Here is a 26,347-nt window from a genome sequence, read left to right on the forward strand (position 1 = left end):
CAGGATCAGCCAGATTTTAACAGAACACTTGCTATGTATCATAAACTTTAGTAATGTGAAATTTTGAAAAATAATCTAAAGTCTGAGGCTTAATCTACACTGAACCAAACTTCATTACCTTTGGCAATGGTGCAAAAGCAAAATGTTTTACAAGTACCCCTATTTTATGAATGGTGAAAATTTGCCTATTACGAAGGTAAAGGCTTACTGGTTTCTGTTTCCTGGAGCTGAAACTGTAAGGAAAATGTTCACACCTGGCAGTTGCTAACACAATAGAAATTGCAGTGCTGCAACATTGACAATTTTCATTAATCCTTCTGAAATAAAACAAAATATGCCAGTATTGGACTTAGTTTATGGAACCTCTTACATCTGAAATTTTAAAGTGTGGTGAGATCAGTACCTCTGTGGGTGAAGGGACTGGGCATACCTTCTGTAGACAACAGACCTGCAGAAATTTTGCCATCTAGTGCCCTCTTTCTTGATGTCCAAGAATTGTAACAACTAATTTATAAAAACTAACAGGCAACAGCTTGGAGTATGTGCCAAACGTGCTGTATGTCTAGCCTGAACAGTGGAGCCTGAATAGAGCCAACCACGACAGCTAAAAAGTGAGTTCTTCTAAACTTAAAATTAAAATACAAATATGGAAATATGCAAATACATGCTATTGTACCCTGATAATATTACTGCATAGATATTATACGAAATATTTTGGATTGATTTATGAAGACCTTACCTTAAACCTTGCTTAATAATTTAAAAATCTACACTCCGTATTCAATGTTCTCACCAAAGGCCCCTCCAAAAAACCAACCAACCCCACAGCCAAATGCTCCAAAAGAAGTAGGTACCAATGCTTTTGCATTTCATTTTCTAAACTTCAGATATATATGGTTTGTGGAAAAAAGTTGTTTATAGAATGTTTTCAGTAGAAATTTCTAGTAATTGTCCTCCATATTTTGTAATTCACATCTATTAATTTCACAAAGTTGGTCTTCGGAAAGCCTTTTCACATAAAATCGTTAGCCAAAATTTCTGGTAGGGATTTACGACTTTAGCAAACAATGACCAATATTCTAGAAGCTCTGCACAATAAAATACACAAAATGTATTTTTTAATGCAATCATAACAAGTGTAAAAGAACTCTCCAAATATTAAATCTAAATTTCACAATAACTTTCATAAATCATGGCTAAACCAACTGGTTTTATATCTTAGGTTATTACAAGGGAATGGAAGAGCCTACGTGTGATTAACCTTTCCACTACTAAGAACAGAACTCAGAAAGCACAAATACCTCTTATAAATTCATCATAGAATTCAGAAAATAAATTATAGCTATTACATCTTCTTAGGAAAAAAATTAACAAACTGAAAAAACCCTCATGCAGCTCTTGAGGCTATAATCTGATGAGAAAACAGGAATAAATTTGATGGATTAATTATATATATATATATTAAAATATATGAATATACAAATCAAGACCCATTCTTAGGAGTATGAGTCTCTGCTTTGCCTGCCCTATGTACCAAGCACTTGAAATTAGCTTTCCAGCATCCCTGGTGGAGTTCCTATAACTACAAAAACTGATATTCTAGAAGGCATCTATTAATACTTTCTAATATTAAGAAAAAGAGCACTTCCATGTTGTGCATATAATTCAATAAACTAGCCCACAGAGTAAAGCTAAAGATCAGTTCTATGCATTGGTAGGTTGGATAGACATTTTCAATACTAAATAATGTCAGAACATGAATGGAAAGTCTTATCTTCTGCATATCAGCTATGTATTGTAATCATTAAGTTAATGGTTCCTTTAGCCCAAAAATAATTAGTTCTGCATATACAATGGAAAAAGAATGGGAGAAAATGGACTTGTTCATAGTGCCGCACAGCAATACTATCTTTAAACAAATAAAAGCAGCTCAGAACAATGCAGAGCTCAACAAAGGCTAATTTACTCTGACTTCATGTAGCCTTCAGCATAGACACACACATGCAAAAAATTGCCAACAGCACTAGTTCTGATTCCCACACAGCAGAAGTGCCTTAATGTCTGGGTGACCGGCTACTATCCAGTGGTCCTTGGTTTTCTCAAAAAGCTTCCAGTCAGTATTTGGCATTTATGTTTTACTTACGGTAACTGAGTTGCAGCTATGAATTAGCAGTTGGTTTGCTTGAACTATCAAATATGATCAGTAAAAATATTTTTATATATTTTTTCCTATCACTCCATTGCTATCTGTTTGTTCACCTCCACCTTGTTGTGCGCTACATTTAAACTGACTAGGGTCTTCTTCTTCTTATGTAGGTATACACCACTGCCTAGCAAAGAGAACTACTTATCAATGATCAATGGCTTTAAGTATCATCACAGTACATAGAAATAAATGAATAAATAGAAAAATAAATACCTTTACTTATTATTATTTAATTAGTTCAGAATTCAGGCACAAGTCTTAAGTCAAAATATCAGGTGATCCTCATATGAGATACTGGAAATGACCTCACTGGAAAGATTTCCCTACATATTTTAGAATATTCATGTACCATCTGATCAGGTACTTGCAAATGTAGAATTTCATTGGCAAGTAGAACAGGCGGTTTTTAGCTTCACAATCAAAGCCTCTGCTATTCCTTTCACAGACCTTGATTTATTTGTGTCTACATAATTCAAAAGTATTTACCACTTTCTCAGCCAGCGAACTCCTTCAGTTTTCTAATGAATCATATCTGTGCCAAACCTGGAATCCTCCACTGTGGAAGGGCAATATTTTGTTTTAAGAGTCAGTGTGTTGGTCTCGTAAAATTTTCCTCTCTAAAACAACAAAATGCTTGAATACATTTTGTCAGTTTTTAAGTTGTGAATTGTTCTTAAAAAAATGAGACCTAATTGATCTGACATTTATAAAGTATATTGACAACAATTAAAATCTGATACAATCTCCTGAAAAAAAAAATCAATTTAAACCACAAGATCTAAACTCACTGGTGATTTCCATTAACAGTATTACCTAATTTTTACTCCTGTGCATGAGGGCCAAGATTAGAGCATGCAGAGGTCTAACCTGGGGAACAATTTCCAAAAAGATATGGAAATCAGAGTAGAAAACTGGCTGATTATGAGCTTCGAGGGCAATACTATGGACAAACAAAAGTAATGAAACTCTCTGATGCTCAGAGCTTACATCGAAACAGGGAAGTTATTTCACCTGTTTTAAGTATTCAGGCAGATATTAATGGAATACTGAATTCTGTTTTGAAGTATTTGAAATTCAGTCCAAAAGGGAAGGTCAAAAATAAAAAATTCAGAACTAACACCCAAATATAATTCAAGAATTAAACAGACATAAATTCCATCAGAGATTACACTTGCTTAGCTAATTAAAAAGATGACAATGTGACAAGTAATTTGATCTTAGTAAGAATGTATATAAGAACAGAAGTTATGTAAGGCTTCTCAGTTTACCAGGCAACAGTACCATCTAAGTAACTGCATAAGATAAAGTTAGACAAACATTAGGCTACAAATAAGATGCAAATGTTTTTATGGGGAAGGTATTTAACTACTGGAACAAATTATGATGGCATTAGTGGATTTTCCATCGCTGGAATTTTTTAAGTAAAGAGTCAGTGTTTTCCTAAAAGATATACTCTATTCCAAACAGAAATAAATTGAAGCAACATCTCTGGTTTGTATGAGCAAGGCTAGTCAGACTAGATCACTAAACGATCCCTTCTAGTATTATAATGTATGTACCTATGATTATTTAACATGAGAACAGTGTCCAGTTTACTGGACTATAATCTTATTTAGGCTTTTTAAATATTGGCACATTACTTTTCTTCCAGCCCTGCAACTTCCCCTGTACCGCAAGCTTGTTGAAAATCAACATTCAGGAGGATATTAATTTAAATTCAGCTGTCTGAAAGCTAGCTACTTAGTCTGAGCTCGTCACTTGGGTCCTTTCTATATTAAGTGGAGAAAACTAGGCACTTTATGAGTCTGTTCCTCTCAGATATCTTGGACATCTATTTTCAGGTAGGACAAGTCTGCAGGTGCCTCCCTCTCTTTCCATTGACTACAGAACACATCTTGGTTTAGACTACTTTAAATTCCATACCTAAATGGCCAAAGTCAGATGAAAAGATTCCAACCTTAATATTCCAAAGAGCTTTTCCAAAATCCCCGGATTCAAGTTAGTTAGATCCACTAATTTAAAACATCTGGCTTTATTAGATCATGTTCAAAGTGTGCTTCAGTTACTGCTGAACCATCATAGTATATAAATGCATCTCATCTGTATTTTTGTAGGAAAAGAATACATTTTTAAATAGCTTTTCCTGATTGCACTATTATTCAGAATTCTGTCATTCCTCTCTAATAATGAACTGGACTGTATATTCATTTAAACAAGTTCTCCACTGCCTTGGGATGGGATTCACCCCATTAAACACAGATACATTGTAGATGTGCAGATCTGGCCTTTGAACCTGCACTCCCATTATAGGCAAAGGAGACCAGAAAACACGGCCAATAGAGGCTGAGGTGTGTTATCTTTGCACAAATGTCCAAATTATGAATGATGAAACACAGTAAAGAATCTATTCCTCTTCCTTGACACTTATAAGAATTTGGGTGACTATAACAGATTGGCATGTCCACAATGTAAACATTTAAAGTTGAATGATGACTTTGATGATGGGATGCAAACAGCCAACTTTTCACCAACCAGAATGACTCAAGTTCCATTTTCATCAACATTGTATTTCCTTTTAATTTACTTTGCCTCCTTTCTCTGTTCAGAGACATACACATTTACTTCAGTCCCTTTAGGGTGCAGCAGTTCCCACTGATACTGGTTTTTTTTTTCTTCCATAGCCTGATTCTGGGTGCTTATTTTCCCTTGTTCTTACTTTTTTTCATTACTTTAATAATCTCCTCAGAGGTCTTATTAAGCCCCATAATAAAAGACTCGTCTCAACTCTGTAGTCATGAAGCCATTCAAACTTCCTAAGCTGTCTTTGCACAGAAACAGTAATGATATTCCACGAAACCAAATCCTTTATATCATTTAAAAAGTCAGAAATCAACTTCCACAATAGATCAACTTTTAACTTTCTTCATTTGCAAAGTAAGAATGACCAGGAATAATCAGTCACATGTTTTTCACTTGTATACACTCTGAATCTTTCCTAAGATCTCTAGCCTTTTAGAAGACATTATGAGCAGTTTCATAAATGCCTATGCACACCACCATCCCCACTCATTTCAGAAGCATATCCCAACCTACAGCTTGCCAACATAACCAAGAAAAAGCATGTCTGTAACATAGAGAAGCATCGTGTTAGTTTGACATGGCAACATGGTTTCTAGGACAATTACTTAAGTATTCTCTCAGGATCTTCAGATGACTTGAATTCTTCCTTTAAAGCATGTTTAGATCATCTTTTCATTACTAAAGTAGTTACACTTTCTCATCTGCCTGTGCCCTGCAGAACAGTCTTAACCTACAATTAACCTGAAAACAGCAGCCCTATAAAAATCTTTATCTTTGTGCTTTGCAACAACTACATTTTAAGAGATTTTCTGCAGTTTCCATTAAGAATGTGGCAATGGCTGGGTGCTTCCAGTTGTCTGTGACTTTTCCTATTTCTCTTCCTTCTAATTGTGACAGACTCCAAGTGTGAAGAAAGTTGCCTGGTATTCCTGCTTATCTTGGCTATAAACTGCCAATCCCACATGGAAATTCTCTTCTCCCTTGATTTGTGGACAGCTACCTCCAATCTTGAATTCAGGTTCCTGTTCTGATTCAGGTTCTGTAGTCTGATGTCTAAAAATTTCTCCTGCTTTCTAGTGTCCCATACATCATTACTGGGTCTTTGAAAATACAAATCTCTTTTCCAGCACAGCCATGAATTTTTATTTCAGAAAGAGGAAATATTTTCTGGTGCTTGGTAGAAAGAAAGCATTGATTCATCTGTCACAGGTCATAACCATTGTTCCATTCCCACTCCTAAGAACACTGAGTGTGGAATGGAACATAAAAGGAAAACTTCAGAAACTGCCTTTCTAAACTTCCTCCAAAAGCACCCTGTTTGTGTACTCAGAATTTCACATGGCAGCTGACCTGCACCAGTTATTTCCCAACCTTTTTGTCACATAGCCTTGCTTGAGAAAACTGAATGTATTTTGGGTGTAGTTACAAATACGTGAAAACTTGGAACGCCAGTTTTCTCTCACAACTGTGTGCGTATACCTGTTGTTTTGTGATTAGCAAACACTGTTCGCAGCAGCAGCAAAAGGAAATATGAGAATCTGGCTGAAATTTCTTTCCCTATATATTTTTATTCCTGGTTTCCTGGACAGAAACATCTATATGCACATTGTGTAGTGAATGGTAGAAAGTCTGATGCTTTGAGAAAGTCTCTGACCAACTGTGCAAGCACTCAGCAACTGTCACTCATGCAGAGTAAATGTTTTCCTGAAGCATCAGACTTCCTGTGCATGTGAACATAGCACATGAACATGTACTGAAAAACACCTGAGAATATGCATGTCTTGCAACCTAGTCAGAACTACAGTAGCTGTGACATTAATCCAACTGGGCACGGTTACTGAAACACCAGGTATCTGGTAAAAGGATGAAAAAATATCAAAGGAACCCAGACAAATTTTTCAGAAGCAAAAATATGATTAGTCCTGGAAAAATCTGTACTTAACAACCCCTACATAAATATAAAGTATGCCTGCAGTCAACTATTCACTGGAGAGGCTAGAAGAATGAAAACACCCAGACATGCTGTCATCACTGAGGAGCATGGTGCAAAGACACCAACAGCACAGACATAGTGCTGCAACTACTGTCTCCCTTGCGCCAGGCAGACCAACAGAACAGACCAGGCTGGATTCAGTCCTGCACTGACTCTCACCATCTGAGCAACTAAATCTCCTCCACCCACTCCCCTTGCCACCTGGGAATGCCTCTTTAGCTCTTCCAAACACTAATTGATGCTTGATGGTAATCCCAACAGTGCCAGCATAGAAGTCAAGCTCATAAGTGTTGGTGGATTGGCCAGCTGTGCCCTGAGCTGTCATGGTGCATGTGGTGATTTGCTTCATGGTCTGCTCAGCTCTGGCAATACAGAACAAACACGCTTGGACTAGCACATCTGGAGGAACTATCACAGGTCCAACAGAACATATTTTCCCAGACTGCCTACCACGCTTCAGTTATTATATGGGCATCCTCACTGGATATGAACTAGTATGTCTCGCTGGTCTAATAAAACCTCCAAAAAGGCCCATTTGCTGCTTCACTGTGCTGCTTTGCCATTCTAGGTATAACACAATAGATAAACATTAGAAAGTGGTTAGAAATATCACAGCAGGATAACTGCTAAGTAAACCAGGCTTTATTTAGGGTAAGAAATATTAGATGACCGTAGATATTGTCCTCTTGTGGGTGGGAGAATTCCAGTCCCTGAAAAACAGGGGCAAGGCTAAACTACACACAAGTGGGTATGTCTATAGTAGGCAAATCATCTGACACTGAGCTCTACACTACCACAGCTAGACAGGTAAGAAAGCTCAAGATAGCTTGAGAGAGTTTGCTCTGATGACCCCACACCCCCCATTTTTGCCACTTTATGGCCTAGGGAGAACAGGCCAAGGTCTAGGTTTTTCACAGTTTATTAACATGGATCTCTGAGCCACATTAACTTCAACACGTACACTGGTATTGGATTCTCTCTGGCTATATTCTAGTGGAAGGGCAAATGCATTTTGCAACATGCCTTGCAGTTCTGGTTCCCAGTTGTTCATACATATTGTGGTTCCAGTTCTGCACCTGCATTTTTTTTTAACACAGACAAGAATGTATGCATCCAGGTTTAGTCCTAATGTACAATCAGTATGTGGCCAGGTTATGCACTTGGAGTTAAGAGCTGGGAACGGCCCCAGGGTCCTGCTGTATAGACTTACCTATTACATCAATTTGCCTTGTGTTACGGATTTCTCAAAGACTTAAAGGAATAAAGCTCTAATAACAGCTCCATTAATACTTATTATGTTAGAACAAAGTTTCCATAAAATGTTATTTTTAAATATCTGGATAATTCACAGTACAGAACTATCAATTGTGAAGAATATTTGTTTAGATATAATTACTTTCATATTCTTCAGATAAAATGTCTGCAAATTTGTAATTAAGAACTTCCATGAATGTTCACTTGAATGTAACTGAACACAAACACATAGAAAAATGAAATATCTGCAGGTGCTGAGTAAGATGATGCCATGTAGCTTACCTACTTATTTGTAGCTCAGCACTAATTATGGGATATGTTTAAATAATTTCTTCACCTGAGTGGATTTCTTACAATTGTAAATTGTTATACCTCATTGTTACACATTTGCTGCATGACCTTAGGCCTTCAGATTCTACACTATTTACACTGACTTCAGTAGGACACTGAATAGAAGGCAGTTTGCTTGAAGAGCTGGACAGATCTCTACGATTTACACTTATTCAGTACATTTGACTATGGATTGGCTGACAGTCTTTGGTATGGACGACACCAACCATCTGACTGGTTTGATTTAGTTTACCTGAAAGTACACTCCGGTAACCAGACTTCCATTATTTCTGCTTTTTGGGTTCTGCAAGAACTATTCCTTCAGATAAATTAGTGTCTTCCAAGGATATTTAATTTTGTACTGCCAGTAGGCAAAATAGGCAGTAAGGAATAATATTTATTTTTCCCATCAATGTATTTGGCTTTTTCTTTTTGGCTATGTCACTTTCTGGCTATGAAGAGACTGCAGTCTACCAAACTAAACAGCTGATTGCATGAATAAACAACACAGCCTTTTAAGGTTAGAGGTGATTTCGCTGAATTCTGAATCACTTCCAAAAATCCTGCCCAAGACTTTTGCATATTGTGATACTTAGCAGGTATGAAGAGTTATTCCATGTACTTCATGGCAATGTGCAGTCACGGGTGTTTTTATCTTAATGCTCTTTAACCTCTTAATTCTTGATCAGGTTTGGCTGCATTTTAAAGATTCATTACAGAACCAGTTTTGTTTGCAGACAGACTTCTTTCCCCCCAAAACCTGAGATCTTATGAACTACAGAGAAGTAGTCAAACCTCATGGAATTCTGAAATAGGTGTGTGGGATAGCACTGCATCTCTTAGTCACACAGATTTGTAGCCCTAACCTAAAATTCAAGATTATTTTCTGTTCATGGAATGAATGTTTCATTTTTGAATGATACAGGGTGGAATTCTGACACTTTATCCTACACATCTCCCTAAGTATCTAAAAAACAGTGATTAAATCTGTTCCTCTGATGGTATTCCTTTTGAGATACCCATCTAAGTATAATGAAGAAGATTTCTGCCACATTAGATGGTGACTATTTCTGGATACTAAACGGAAAGCCCACTATCACAACTATGGCTGTTTTCCCTAACTGAATATGCTGTGTATGGCTCAATAAAGTCCACTGAGAAGCTGGAGAATACTGCTTAATTATACCAAAAAAATGAAGAAGTGGTTTGCAAAGTTCAATCATTACTTTGCATATTTCTTATTATTTTCATTATTTTCCATCTGATAAAAATCAGATTATCTGAATCACAGAATCATTTGGGTTGGAAGGTATCTCAGGAGGTCATCTAGTCCAATCTCCTAGTCAAAGCAGGGTCAACACTGAATTCAGACCAGGTTGCTGATGGCTTTGTCAAGTCAGGTCTCTAAATTTACTTGGATGGAGATTCCACAGCTTCTCTGAGGAACTATTCCAGTGCTTCACACAGTAGAACTTTTTTTCTTATATCCAGTCCATCAGATTCAATTTATGACCACTGATTGCCTCTTGTCCTCCTACCATGTACTTCAGTAAAGAACTTGACTTTGCTGCCTTGATAAATTTGTCTTAGATAACTGGCAGGCTGCTGTTAGGCATCACTGCCCAAAGGCCTTCTTTCTCAAAGCTAGATGAGCTTAGTTCCCTCACAAGTCATGTGCATCAGTCCCCTACCATCTTGGTGGCCCTTCAGTAGACTTGCTCAGGCTAATCCACATCTTTCTTGAAGTGGGGTACTGAACATAGTACTCCTGAACTGCTTTACTAAGTACTGAAACAGCTCCAAACCCTAAGCTTTAGTATTATTCTGTTTTAATTTGACCCCAAAATCCAGTTACACTTAGTTCCTAGGTGTCTTTCTTCATTGTAGGCAACTATCCATTAAGCTGACCCAACTTCCTTTGCAAAAGTCACTTGAGAATGAAAAACGCTGATGTGATGTCACTACCAGCCTAGGTCAGAGTCAAGTACTCTAGAGGTGAATGTCTGCATCATATTTACATTCCCAATATGTAGCTGTAAATCTTTAGCATTACCTAGCTGTAAAATCTTTAGCACTAAAATACTGGTCCCTAATTCACTACTTAACCAAAGATTTTTAGGATAAAATTCAGAAAAATCAAGGTACACAGCAATATTCAAGAACTATTTCAAATGAAAGATGTCTTCTTTCGACCATGCCAAACCCCTTCAATAATTTGAACTCCAAATAAGAAAAACCTTCCATCTTACCTTTACCACTCCATTTTCATGCATGGTGATACAGTTGTTGGGATCCTCTGAAAGTTCATATAAAGCCTGAGCTGTAGCTCTGTGAACTGATGGATCATTTGACTTCAAGTAACGTACTAAAGGAGCTACAGCCTTGGTCTCTCCAAAGGTAACTCTATTGCTTCCCCACTTGCAACAGTGGGAAATGGCTTCTGCTAAGTGACGTCTTAATTTGTCATTGTTCTGAAGAAGGTAAAAAAATAATGAAAGGCAATGTAATACAACAAAAATTTCATATGAAAGCAGAATTATATTCTCAAACATCTTTAAGGCCTGCCAAGTTAACTGCAGTACAATTAAAAACTGGAGAGAGCTGTAAGGCAGTCCCTTATTCTCTTTGTAAGTGCTGTGAATTTTTATATTGTTTCAGAGGTGCTTTTAGACTGAATTGAAATTAGATAAGCATTAAAACTTAACATACAGACCCACCATTGAGATTCTCTGCATGGTTCAGATTTATTGCTCTCTCGACCCTTTGTGCCTGTTTTCATACAGCAGCTGCATCTCTCAAAAGCAATATTCAACAACAGTGAGTATGAAAATGAAGCTCATCTTCCTAAGCAATTTAGCCACAGAGTGCTTTCATGTCCAATATACACCTCATAGAAGGATTCTACAGCTCTTCCTAGTAGCTGCTGCAAATTCTACTGCTCTTGTTATAACCTTTTAGTTGGGTATAATGCAGTCTGACATAAGAAATTCATATATACAGCATAATATGTTTAGATGTTACTTACTGTGTTTGCTAGTTTGGACAACAAAGGGACGACTCCATGATCTGTTATAACAGCTAAATTTTCTTCGTCTTTAGCTATATTTGTAATGGCTGCGCATACACTTGCTAAAACTTCTTTATTCTTGGATTTTAGCAAATTGACTATCAGTTCCAAGCCACCAACAAAGGATCGAACCATTTCCCCAGCATCCTAAATAAGAATCAAAAGAAACACTATTTTTAAATATTCAATCTGTATTTACATGGAAATGTTAAAAAAAGAGATTGGCATGACATAATTATTCAAAACTGCAGCTACTGCTGTGTTGTCTTCACCAAGAAATAAGGCTAATTCAGAACTCAGCAGTCTCTTGATTGATGTATGAGAGTTAGACTGGTTTACACACCACCACCTAGGCAGAAATTCAATGTCTAAATAAAGGTATCTAGTGTCATTTTAGATACCACAGGGTATTCTTTACAGCCTCAAGCTGTCACTCCAGAAGGGTGCAAGTCCTCCTTATCCGCTGTATCTTATTGGCCAGGTGGTTGTCTCACATACCTTAGGGCATCTTAAAACAGCAACAGACTCCCCTTTAGGCTCCAATAAGTGTCTTCGATTTCCTACATTGACAGCTAAGACAAAGCATATTTTCTTGTTTCAATGCAAATGAGTATCCAGGAATATTTAAGAGGGGAGGTTACACAAGTCATGACAGCAACTGTGGGAAAACAAGGTGCACCTCTGAGCACGAACAATCAACGCAAAATATGACTAAAGGACACAAACACAACTCTAGAAAAATGTCTAAGTATGCTCTTAGGAAAGAAATAGATAACTAAAGTGTGCCTTGGTCTTGAATACAGTATCTTTTCCGTCTTGAAAAAGTTATAGTAAAATTAGAAAGGGTTTAGAGAAAGACAACAAGAATAATCACTCTTGTGTTTATTAGTGAACTCAAATCATGAAGCACACGTTTACATGTCAATGTATAAAACAGGAAAACAGCAGTTTTGGCACTGTGAGACTGAACTAACAGGTATGGAATTCATTCAGTTGCCTCAAGCAAAGACAAACTAGCAGTATCTGGAAAAGCGACATGCAGCATACAGTACTTCATGTACCCTTAAAAGCACACAGGGTATAAATCTAAGTTTTGTTTAAGCACAAATTCTTAACTGATTAAGTTACACAGGCACTGACCAATGCTGTACGCCCAGATTCACTGCACTCTGTTAAGCTGAGATGTTTGAAAAGAAATGCATCGCTGTCTTTGATAAGATGTTCTACCATGTAATACTACATTATTTTAGACAATCTCTTTTCAGTTTCCTCATGGACAGAAATAACGCCAGAATAGAAAAACATGTACTTCTTTAAATGAGTTTTTACATGTTGATTCCATCTGTGGGTAACTAAGCAACCTTTTGCTAACTACGATCCAGAAAGGGTTCTCAGGATGCCTAGTTACACACAGCTTGAAAGACAACACTGCACAACGCGCCATCATTTTCAGAAACTTCGTTGTAAACACAATGATGTGTGTTTCCATCCACAAGGGGTGGATGGAACTTCAAGTGTCTAACCTGAGGTTAGCAAGTATTGCAATGTGGTTTGGAGAAAGCGCCATTTCTACTTGACTGGGCCCATCCGTTACTCTAGTTGAGTGGACCTCTATACTAAGCATAAGTATTTGTGTTTTATCAGGACTTCTTTATACAATCTGTAATCTAGCCCAACATTGTTAGATTTTCAACCTTTCAGATGTGGATCTGGAAAGATGACTGGTTTTCTTAAAGTTCTTTGTCCAATGGATATAGAAACTAGTGAATGGCTTAATTATGGCTAACATGGGTTTCTGTAAAAATGCAAGACTTGGGAAAAGCACATAACTATTGATTATGAAACAGATACAGGTCAGAAACCACTGTGGGCAAGAACTTCAGGTGGTTTTTTATGGTGATCTAATTTTTACAGAACTACTTACTAGAAATATGCCATTAGCGCCCAAATCATATCCTTCACAAAGGGTACTGAAAATAGGAAATGAAAACAGGTCAGAGGATTCTTGGTGACATCGTGGTGGCACATCTGCAGGTAGCATTGGATGGCCTGGTGTCAAACCACTATTGCACTGGATAGAGTAAAAGTGACTGGCCAAATGGTTAACAGTAACTTTGTAGAAGAAATTTTAGCCTGTGCACTTCAGTGATGGTAAATGTGCAGAGATGGAAAGAAAGGTCTGCAAATGGAATTATTTTAATTTGCTTCCTTCAGCAGGTCAATAGGAGACTTTTGAATAAAAACTACCACTCTCCTGAAACCCCTTTGGACTCAAAGGTCTTAGGACTTCATGGAAGTGCAAACATGGGTAATATGAACTTTCCTAGGGCTAGGGAGCAGCCCTGAGACTAAGAATGGTTTTGATTCTATTTATTTCTTCTTTTGGGGGCTGATTTATGAACATAGTAGAGTCCAATTGTATTGTGTTAGCTTTGCTGAGCAAATCCATCAAATTGCTCATGGACTTGGTAAACAAAAATCCCAGAAGATGCTACAGTTCATCTTTTTTAGTTCTGGGTCTAAATGCCAAACAGAACTCTTAGCTGTGATGTTTCTTCTCAAACCAAGCAAAAGCAGTGGGTAAGCCCACAGGAACAAAGCATTCTCCATCACAGGCAGTGCAATTTTTGAGACTGAAAGGGAGAGGTTAAAGTCATATAGTGTGAGGGTTAAAACCAGAAGCCACAGCATGTGGGAAAAGGGTAGTATCCAAGAGGAAACTTCATGCTGAAGTCCTAGAAAAAACAGAATGAACAAATAACAGAGGTCTGTACAGAAATAAAAAGAAGATCTAAATGTTTATGCAGAAGGAGGACAATACAGGTTTGTGACTTAGAAAAGCAGCTGAAAGAAATGGAAAAAAAGCTGATGCTCTGCCACATCTATCACCATGTGACCTGTATGTAAAGGGAGGTGGGTTTACAGTGTGCTTCCTATGGATATACTAACATAAATGTTTCTCTATCATTGTTAGTGCATGCATACCACAATGGAAACGTATCTACAGTCATCTGAATAAAACCAATATTTCTTAGTATCAGTTTTCATGTCTGTCTTGAAATTTCTAAATTTGACAAAAGGCAGTAGATAACGGGTTACGGAGAATGATTTCTACACAGAAATTTCTTACCTGGTATGTATTAGAGGCTAGACAGCTAAATGATCAGACACAGCAGAAGGAAAGAAAATGAAATATTTTACATTTACTTCAATTTCTTGAAAGTTACTACAGAGGTGTGCATTACCCTGTGTCTAAATATTGGCTCAAGAAATGAGAAAGGCTTTGTGCAACAGGTAAACTACAGTAAACTACCTAAGACTTGAAAGGGGCCTGCTATACACGAAAAAGATTCTGATTTTCTGCATGGCTCAGATATCTGTGCATTATTATTCATGCTCTTGAAAGATGTTTCATTAAGAGATAAGATAGTCTGTATCCCATCTTAATGAACTAATACATATATTTTATATTTTCCTACCTGTACATATTTTCTTTCTAGGTGATTATAACCCTACTTGTTAAATTTCTCTTCTGAGAAGCTTATACTTTCTACATTTTGTAAAGGAGCATGGTCTAATTAAACTGATGGAATAATATATAAACAATTCAGCAGCAGGCAGAAAAAAAGACTTTCAGTAATCATCTGTGAAAACAGCTAAATACAAGGACAGAATCTTCTACCAGTGATGAAAAACAGAGTGAAACTGCAGAAACCACATGTCAGGAAAGTTTCCCAAATGTGATTGTGGGTGTAGTCTGGTGGTCTGTGCAAGACAAAGGGAAAAGCAAAGCAGCAAGAAATTTGAAGAAGTATGAGCAGAAAGGACTGAAATGAGAGCTTTTTAAATCCATTATGTTACGTACAAGATCCTTTTATTTCCCAAAGAAATATAAAAACAAATGCATTCTTTTTGGTATCATTTAGCAAAACTACATACTTGCCTTCTACAGTAAATATCTGCTTTCCCCCCACCCCTTTTTACTGAAAGATGTGTATTTATTATATGCAATTGCCATACTTTAATATTTAAAGAAGAAATTATATGGAGTTGTGCCTGTGATTACAGAGGTCTGGATTTAATTCTTTTTAATCAATGTTCTTTGAGTATACTTGTATTAATGATCAGATTGCTGTTCATACAATATAGTCTAAAGTAATTTCTGTGATTTTAGTTTCCATATACTCTCAAGCATATTAACCTATACTTATTTTTGTAATACAAGAAAAATCATATATAGCATGCCTTGGAAATATTTTTTTAACTTTTTGTTTCACATAGAAAAAAATGCAATCTTTAAATTCCACCTTCTAAATTAATTGACATGCAACTTTTTTTGTGTGACTTAACCCAAAGGGTTTGTCATTTTAAGCTTTCATATTTACCTGTAGTCCTTCAACCTCACTGCAGATATGTAAATGGCATTGTTTTAACATCTAGGTATTATACTATTACATAATAATATATTTTTGATATTGAACTTGAAGTGGAAAGTGTTCCATTTCCAGCCCAAGACTACACTACACTTTAGCATTTACATACTGCAAACTCTAATCTATTAATATAGCCATTAAACTGCATTTACTTTCTTTAATGTTACATATGATGTTATTCAACAAAATTCCAGTGTTTTGAAAAGCTCAGAGAACATCTTAGAACACAGCTACATAAAAAACAACTTGAAAGAAAAGACAAATGCATTTAAGTGAATTTAGGTAATTTACTCCTCCCATACATATTATGACAAAACCTTACTTCTTAGTTGTCCTAACAAGGCTACTCAGGTCAACTTAGGCAGGAAAAAAAAAAGGAATGGTAAAAATAAAGCCTAAGAAACAGTCTTTATATAGATAAAAATATTGGTAAAATTGCTGATAAATGTAATTTTATTGTATACATCTGAGTATATGTGTTAATGATAGGTTGGATGCTTCTGTTTTAACAATAATATTTCCTCAGCTGAACAAAACGAGAGGTTAAATGCAAAGACATTTAAAGAAGCAATAAAAATGTTAAGAAAAAATTGGGGGAGGGGGAGGGGGGGGGAAAGAGCATTTTACTGTATTATCAGGAAATATCTTGATTTTAAGTCTTCATCATTCTTATACCTTTTAATGTAATATTTAACCTGAGGTAAAAGCTACGAAAAAATATGGATTGTTAGACTACATTTTAAGTGGCTGAAGCAGACAGGAAGAGACAACAGGATTTTTCATGACTTCACAAGACCACATCTTCTAACTAGCGGGCAGCAGTTTTCATCCTCAGAAAGTATGATTAATACTACTTAAAAATTAGATTCAAAGAGAAGAGTTTGCAATCTCAAGCAGTTAAAACCCCTAACTATCTGGCATAGATGCTGAAGCCAGCAAAGTTACCTGCTGTGCTAATAAAAGCCTCAACCTGCTACTCTTCATATATTTTTATCTTGTTGAACTGCATGACTGTTAAGAAAATCTAGTTAACTTTCCCTTTTCACTTCTACATTGGGTTCTGCCAAGAGCAGAAATACTGTGAAATAAACCAGCTTTACACTTTTTCTTTTTTTAATTAGGAGCAGAGCACATTACAATATTTGCAGAAAGATAGATTTGGAAAAATCACTTGATCTTTGCTGTATTTATACAAAGAGAACATTTGGGATTTTTGAGTTCTCTTGTCATCATATTATATGGGTTTTTGGGGTTATTTTCATTAAGTAAATAAAGTTCATCAGCCTTAAGCTGAGACATACAGTTCTTTTAAAAGAACTACTGAATTCTTTTGTAACTAAACTCCTTTCTTATTTCTTCCAAAGTGAATACTGTGTTCTTTATTTGAAAGATTTAAAGCTAAACACCCTATTACAAAACCACACTGTGTTTAACTATAAAATACCCCACTTGAAAAATAAAAGTTTGTCCACTGAAAACAAGTAGTATTTCACTCTTAGAACATCATTAAAAGCTTAAGGTGTCAAAGCTAATTTGTCAAATTGAATTGCTTTTGCCCAAGAAAGTGATGGTATGGCTGTGCAAATAAACTTTAGTTATCAAGAGTCATCTTTACCTTTTCTTTAATGAAGGAAGCTGTCCATTTCCATCTCCTATTGCCAACCAAATAACTTATCATAATGCACAACCCAATTCAGAATTCAATATAAAGAAATGCAACAGATAAATTTCTGTATTATAGCCGTTCAGTGAAAAGGGAAAACACACAGTTTATATAATGAAGTTTCTATTCACTTTTCTTATTAAAGAACTCAGAGGTAATATTACTCAAAATACTTTATATATATAAAGGCTAATTTTATTCCTGTCTATACAGCTGTGGAGGCTTCCATTGTAGCAGAACAGACAAAGAAACATCCTGTTCAGATGAGACTACTTCACTACATCTCACAACTTTTCTTCTGTGTTGGGAAGATGTAATGCACTAGGAAAAAAACAGCAGACAATCAGCATGGATTTTCCTGTCCTCTTTACCTCACTGAAGCAGCTAAAGCCACAGCAGCAAAGCAGAGTAGCTTTAACATGGCTCCAATGCTACTCTGTAGCCTGGAAGAGCAGAATTTATTACTCCTGGCTCTTCAGGGATTGATCAATGCACAGTTAAACACTTGGCAAGCATCTTGCTATTGATAGTTTCAAGAAACAAAAGCAAAGTCCATTAGTCAAACGTAAAGACCAAAAAAGCATGCAATGCATGTTCTCTAAAAGACTGTGTGTGTGTTGGGGGGGAAGTCTACATAGTCACTCATGCAGCTTCTAGTAGTCCTTTTGTCTAGTGTTCTTATTTTTTCAGTCTGGCGGACTACACCTACTCTTCCTCCCCCTCCTCACCACTCTCACTGATGTTCAGTCCTGAGTAAATGCCAAAATCCTCATATTTTTCAAAGCAGCAAAACTACTATCATCAGAGTCCTTTGAGGCCACAGTCAAAGAAAACATCATGATTTGCTTTAGATTATTTTGAAAAGCATTTTTATAACAGAAGTGTGAGAAACAGATAACATAGAATAACTGGGAAAAGTAAACATTGTTTCCATTGGGTTTGGATGGAATTGAATCCAAGTAAGTGTCTAGGCAAACTTTTTATAATTATTAATGTTTATGAGATAGTCATCACTAATATGTAGTTTAATACTGTAGAGATGCAAGACAGCAATATTGGAATATTCTGAGGACAGTCTAGGTAAACAATCAATGCAGTGAGAACAGAAACTAATAAACTGTTATAACAATTATTGTTTGCATCTTTACAACTCTGGCTTGGTTCCATAAATTAGAGTGGTATACCAGAAGGCAATCATATCACATTGTACCACTTACCATTGCAGACAACTGAGAATCAGAACAAGTATGAAGTATAAAATCTGTTATAGTTCTGTCAAAAGCTTCTGTGCTAGATAAAATGATTGCTTGAAATTTTCTGATTCATGTTATGCAGCAAATGAGACACAATGATTTCCATACTCTTTTCTTGCCTTAAAATCTATGGAGGTCCCATGTGGCAAGTGAGAGGGTAAAGACAGGAAAAAAGTGAGATGGACAAGAAGGAAAAACAAAGAAGAGATGAAAAAGAAAAGCTGTGAGGAAGGTGGGGTTTAAACTTTTTATAGATTTAAAAAATCTAATCAGCAAGCCTAATTTAAAAGCTACATGACAAGCTGTTGACTAGCATGTGTAGCTATTATAAACTAAGTTACAAGGAAAGCTGGTCAAATATTTTCCAGTGGAACCGTATTCTATCAGAAAATGCTAATGGAACGGAACCAAAACCTTCCATAAGAACACAACTACTTCTTGAAAAGTTTTGACAGAAACCAGGCAGAAAGGCAGGCTACATTACCAACGTGCCTCTTCATCTTTACTCTTGTCAGCCAGATGGCTGGTGAGTAGCCTGCCAGGTTGCTTGGCTTCTGGTTTTCATAGAATCCCTGACTCCTTGCCTGATGGGCTGCCAAACAGCTGGAAAGCCAGGTCTCCAGGAGCTCCTAAGCTTTTTGGCTTCTTACGGTCTCCAAGCTCTCAGGCAGCTGCTTTGCATGGAACTTAGGACCTGAGGCTCCCCAGTGAGGGAGACAGGAGTTACACTCTTAGTTTCCCTTTGCTTCTCAGCTTTCAGGTTATGTGTTTTACAGGAACAGGACCCTACTGGATTTGTCAGCGTTAAAGGACCTCAGGGCAATTTATGTCAGTTCATTCAGATCTTCAGGGTAACATGTCTACAGGAGGCCCAAACAACTCCTGAAAGGTTATTCACTAAACTTCTAGGCAGCCTGTGTCAAGAATCATTGGATAGGCTGGTTCTGCCTGTACCCTGGCAAACATGGCAGCCAGCTATTGATTCACCAAGCCAGGTCGGGCTTCCCAGACTTCCTAAATCTCCAAGTACCCTGGTGCTCTGGAATTCCTGAGAGGCAAGCCAAAAATTCCTTTTTCTCTCTCTTACAGTATTCTTTTGAAGTTCAGTTCACAACAAACACTTAAAAATTTGGAAAGTCAAAATTCAGATATCAGGGATTAAAAACTGCATAAAAATGAGATCAAATATAGAGAAGTAGGTATGATTGATGCTAAAAATGATAATGTCTAGAGAAAACAAATAGGAAAATGGAAAGAGAGCCATAAGAGCACTACGTTTGAACTGCCAAGATTTCTGTATAGAATTGCAAGAAGCATAGCATGGAAAACAAAGAAACTGGAAAATGCTGTACATACTCAAGTAGGGAATTTTGACATTATAGGCTTAACCAAAGAATGGTACGTAAGCAAAAATATAGTTACTACTTAAGTAAAATTTTTAAAATATAACACAAATGAACAACAGTGTGCATTATGGGGCATGACTGAGCTTTATAAACTAAAGCTTTAAATTAGTAAAATGTGTAAACAAAGCATCTTAATTCATTTAAAACAGCAAGTTATTTTACTATTTGTTAAATATCAGAAGAATTTTCAAGTTCAATTACATTTCTTTGTTACTTTTAGTAAAGAAATGTTTTCTGTGGTTTTATACACATGGTTACATTAAAATTTCCATAACAAGCAAAATCTGTGTAAGAATCCTAAATAGCATGGGTCATCAGCAGCATATTTTCCACCCACAGGTTAACTCCAGACTGCTGGCTCCAGTAGAATTCACTTCCACAGTATATAATACTTTTGTGTAAGTGAAGACTACTTGACCTTCACACATACCCACTTCATGACCCTTCCCTCTTAAACTTGGTTTAGTTTTAATTTTGGGGTTTTTTTGTGTCAGCATGGACATTCTCTTCCCCAGTATGCAGGAAATATACAGACAGCTTTAGATGGCTGATTGTCCTTCATCACACCCATGAAATTCCACTGCAGAGCTGAAAAGGGTGCAGTAACTTGGAGGGGGTAAAAAGATCATGCTTTATCAGAGAAGTTGAGATGTCATTTTACAAGTACATTTTAAGAAAACAGAATAACTTTCTCTCTTTTCTCAAATAACCAGTTTTATACTGTTTACTTACATTATTTTGACAGACTTTATAGGTAGGTGGCTTCCTGAAGTTCTTTAAGAAAGCCTTTACAGCTGTAGCTGTAACGAAGGCTAAAACTGAAAATTTGAAAGTTCAAAGCTGATACACAAGCACAGGCAAAGGACAAAGGAAAAGACAATACCTGACATTACCATTCCTATTTTAATGTTTGCACCCAAAACTCTACCAAATATAAGGATGGAAAATAACCGCTGCAACTTTTTTTCTTTTTTTTTTTTTTTTTAATTTTATTTCAAGACATTCTATTTAAATGTTGCTCTGTGAGGAAACAGGTATTTTTGTACAAACTCAAGCTGGCAGTGTTGCTTTTACTGGCACAATACCTTTGGCTGAATTTTATAATAGCCCAAATAACATCTTTGTAGAATTTCTCTAATTTTTTCTGTTTGGGGCTGATAATACATTCGGAGAACACCAAAAATACTGTTTTTCAAAGAAGCATCATAACCAAATATAGTCGTTCCAACATCAACAGAGTTGAGCAGACTTTTCTGAGCCATTTTTCATAATCATTTGTGGTTTTTGGACAGTGCACTTACACTCTGTCATTACCAATGTGCCTGCAGTAGTAACTTTTTCTTTTGGAAGTAAGGAACTAATTAATAAGAATCTGGTTTTATTAACATAATTCCTTTGAATAAATTACATTCTTGTCTCTTTAAGTCTTATATTTTAAAGAAATGTATGAACTAATTTATACAAAATCATGAGATATTTGTCTAAGACTCACAAGTAGCACTCACAGGTGCTGTGCAAATTTTCTTGGGAGAGTTCTACCACCCAAATTATACCACTGCCAGCCTACCCGTAAGATCTTCACTCTACAAGAAATTCTTAAGGCTAAAAATATTTAGTACTAATACTGGCGTAGTATATCCTCTATTTAAAAAGTCTTAAATCTGTCATAGACCAAATATCACTTACCTATATATCATACTGCTGTAATAAACAATATTACTTAGCTATAACATACTGACACAATTCTATTCTATGGGAAGTACTCTGAACCAGCTACTGTAATGTAACCTTTGACATATATAATCTTGGGTTACATGAACTTGGGATTCTGCTCCCTTTGCAATTAACTTCCTGTTGAACAGCAGGCAAACTAGTTAACCTAAAAGCTCAAAACTGGCTGACACTAAACTTTTGGAGAATTCAAGTCCTGACCTTTTGTGACTCTTATACCCCAATGGTAAAACAGAAGTGGTAGACTTTCCAATCTTAAACAGATGACGGTGAGAGTAAGTGCATGGAAAGCCCTATCAGTATGATAGATTAGCTTCTAAGATTTTAAAAATATAATAGAAAATAAACTTTAAGTTGGATGTACAGAAATGTCTGTGCAGAAAAATGGATGCTGCACTACATTGTTATAAAAAAATTGTTTCTGATAATATTAACAAGTTCTATTTCATCTATGAACCTCCACACTGCAGAAGAGAGCCACTACAGTTTCCACAAAAGAACACAAAAAGAAAACAAATCCAGATTCCAAGCTTACAGCTATTTGAAACATAGTTTGCAGTCCCAAGTACAGGCTTGGAAAAGCCAGAATGCACATACATAATCCTTTTAAAGTCATATACTTACTACTGCTTTTGAATCAAGCACTGCATAAACCAAACTGCTTCTTGGAAGATCGAATTGTTGAATACTACTAACTTTGAATAAAAAAGCCAAAATTTTGTTTAGATAGAAATAGTTACTGCACTTTCACAGTGTGGCTATAATCGCTGCTTTATACATAATTCTTTCCATTCAGTGTCAGAGGAAAGGGTATTATTGGTAGGTTTGTTTCAGTGTGCCACTTTGCCTCAGTCTCACACAAAGAACTCTTTCTGGGGTCACAGATTAGCATTTGGGCAGGCAGCCAAGGTAGATGAAAGGAGGATAGCTAAACTAAGGATGTACATAGCTTATGCTCATCAAATACCCAGGGAAGAAAACAAGAAAAAAATCCATGTAGTCTATAATTTCAGTAGCTGTCCTCTAGCCCCTTAGTTTCTGAAGAACTGCTTTTAGTGGAAGGTCTAATAATGTGAAGTTCTATTCTGGCAATACAGGTTGCAGTCTTACACATAATAATTATTCCCTCAGCACTGAGATAAAGTAATATTTTAATATTCAGCTACAGCAATATTGTTCAAGAGAGAGGCAGGTATAGTCATATCTTGACAGAGGAGACATGCACACACTTCACCACCACCTAACAAAAAACTTTATTATACTAGAGTGTACATTAAAAAAAGAAAAAAAAAAAAAGATGGCAAGATAATAAGCAGCATGTCTGAAAAATAGCAAGCAAGCTGCCATTGCAGAAATCATTGCAAAGAAACTGAAAATACTTAAGTTACAAAAATCAAGACCAAATATTCTCACAATACTTTCATCCATATATCTGTATCTACATCTATCCATCCATATAAACGAATAGCAACCATACAGTGCTCATTTTCAAACAGGAAACATTGCCTGCAAAGGATGCTAAGGATATCTAGCACTTTGAAGGAACTTCCGTTTTTTACAGTCATGATCTCGTATTATATGTAGAGATATATCTATTTGTGGTACAGTAAAGAGAAGATGCAGAAGTATTAAATGTGGAGGTATATTAGAAAGGGAAGATATTGCTGTACAAGGATAAAGGATAAATTTCTAGGAAACTTCCAATGAGAAACAAAACCTTTCCCATTTATTCCACCACAGGTAAGAATTCACTGAAAATGACTTATAGCTTATACTCACCATTTTATCGCTATTTGGAAACTGACATGAAATAAATGAATAGCTCAGTCTTCTGTGCACAACTGACCTGCACAACAACCACTATTCACAACTGGCACTTGTTGTTGGCAGTCTGAGTAGAAAATCTAAGGATTACATTGGCACTGAGTCTGAAATGCTTTGAAACCAAATGATGGTCTCTTGAGAACATAGCTGAAGTACCTCATAGCGGAGAACAACTACAACTACCTGTGCTATTCATAGTCTGTGAGTAGAAGCTTTCTGTTTTCAGCAGTGTCAGATTTTCAGCATGCTTTGTTTGAGAACAGTAAGTCCAAGACCCGATAGGTTATTAAAATATATTTTCCAAATACAGTAAGCACTGTAAAGGCAAAACAGAATGCTATAATGAGTGCTAGATGAAGGACTATTCACTTTTGAAAAGTGAATACAACATGGTTTTAGCAGTTAACTGAATGAAATTAAGTGAGTGTAAGTAGCAAATGGCAAAGTATTTCTGGAAATCACACAAATACAAAAATTATATATGATATATATATATAACAAAAATATTTACTTTAAATTCTTTCTTACCTTAGCATTTTCAATGCAAGGACAAATAGCCCAAGCTGCACTTGCTTGAACATCTGGATTAGGATTTTTCAACAGTGACCATAATAAACGAACTCCATCTAGACGGTCAATTATCCTATTGCAGACACAGACCAATAAAAGAGATAATTAATTATGGAGTAGACAATTTTAAATTATATCAGTTTGTTTGGAGCACTGCTTTAAGAAATATTGGTATGATTTTCTTTAACATACTGTTTTGCTTTATGTAAGTGCTTGTGGTTTATTGTCAGCTAATCTCCATCAATTTATTCAGTAAACTGCGTACTATAGGAGATGGGTGTGAACAAATGATGTAAAGACAGAGTATGTTTTCTAACTAAATCTCATTAATGTCATTTACCTTTTTCTCAGCACTATCATCAAAATTCTTATAGAAGATAAAGTAAGGTAAACTACATTATAACCAGAACTCATATAAATGTGAAAACAAGCATGTGACTTTTTAACGATCTGCATGCAAAGTAAAATCTGAATTCAAGCATACTGGCTTCTTTCATATAGTAACAAATACTTTCCAAAACAAATATTTATGCCCAAACTATGTACTTAACCTTTTATTCAGTCTATGGTTAATGTATTTACCTTACTCTATGACATATTTTAAAATACTATGTTTCTAATCTAGCATTAGAAATTAAAATGGTCACACCACAGTGCATCCTTTGTTGGGAACGAATAATGTGTAACTTGTTTCCCACGTGTTCCTTACCAACAAGACTAACACTGAACACTATGTTACAATTACTTAAACACACCATAATCAAAGTATCTTCATGACTAGCTGGAAATGAATTATCATCAGAATCATCTCTACACAATCTGTGTTATGTTTAAAAATCAATCTGGCTTGGGGATCATAACTTCACATTAGGGTCCAGTGAATACCTTAAATGGAAAGGAAGGTCAAACAAAACTTAACAGCCTTTACAAACATGCCTATTTTCAAAAAGATATGTTAAATCCCAAGCAAATGAGCTGAAGATAAACAAAAGTAAGTACACCTTGTCTAACTGTGTAATCTCAAAAGTAAAGTTTCAATTGTATAAAATGAGTCTACAAGATAAATTTAAATACAGATTGGGCTTAAAAACATCAGATAAAACACCTAATTTGTGTTCACTATATGTAGGTTTGCCAGGAAATGTTTAAACTAATTATAAAATCAGCTTTGTATGTAATCCTATCATTTGAAGCAGAAAAAATAATAAAGTACATTAACTCTGTCTAAAATAACCAAGGATCTTATTCATAACGTTTTTATGCAAACTGGTTAAACAACTATGTTTTTCAAAATAATACTTTTTGCACAAAGCTATGGTTAAGGCACCAAGATTTTAAAGAATTGCTAGTTTTAATACAGCTTATTTTACATACTCAACTACAATTCAACTCCAAGAAAATCATCAAAGGACAAGTTCAGAAGTTCTAACACAACAAAATAAAACAGCATGATCACAAACTACACAATTACAGATATATATTCACATAGTAAGGATGACTTAAGTAAAAGCTTCAAAACAAGCTTTTAAAACCCTCCAAACCCTGAACACTTTTAAGCAATTTTAACATTACTTTCCTGTCAGAAAGCACAAGGAATTTTTTCCTGTATTGGAATTAATTAAAAAAGAATCCATGAATCTTTCTTCCAGTCAAGCGGAGTACTGACCGTTTACCAACACAAGGTACTTCCTCCCAAGAGGCGCTACATACAAATGACCCATCTCCAACCAGTATATAAAAACCAAGAGATAGAAGCCAAACACTGAGCTCAGATTTTTACACCACACTTAAAAAACCCCAACCTCTAGGCTGATTTATTTTTCCTTTCTATTTTTTTGAGAGCCTTCTTCTCAATTTGAAGTTTACTTTCATTTTCTTTTCAGTTTTCTTGCCTTCTCTTCAGCTTTTCAAGGTAAGCTACCCTCACTCTATAGTTCATTTTCTAAAGGAGACTTTTGCCTTTTGCTTGAAGACAAGAAAGACCGTTGTCTTAGACTCAACAGAACACCTCAGAATATCTGAAAGCAATAGTCCTCC

General features: G+C 35.9%; 1 protein-coding gene across 1 annotated transcript in view; it reads right to left on the reverse strand.

Annotated features, from left to right (window-relative positions):
• The window catches only part of ODAD2 (outer dynein arm docking complex subunit 2), an 87,256-nt gene that overhangs the window by 16,281 nt on the left and 44,628 nt on the right, over window positions 1-26,347 (reverse strand). Inside the window, exons 17-19 of the mRNA XM_056336482.1 lie at window positions 24,269-24,383; window positions 11,389-11,577; window positions 10,613-10,834 (exon numbers count right to left, since the gene is read on the reverse strand). Of these exons, the coding sequence (XP_056192457.1) occupies window positions 10,613-10,834; window positions 11,389-11,577; window positions 24,269-24,383 (526 nt within the window). The remainder of the gene's footprint in view (window positions 1-10,612; window positions 10,835-11,388; window positions 11,578-24,268; window positions 24,384-26,347) is intronic.

The sequence above is a fragment of the Falco biarmicus genome, chromosome 4 (assembly GCF_023638135.1).
Source record: "Falco biarmicus isolate bFalBia1 chromosome 4, bFalBia1.pri, whole genome shotgun sequence".
Lineage (NCBI taxonomy): Eukaryota > Metazoa > Chordata > Aves > Falconiformes > Falconidae > Falco > Falco biarmicus.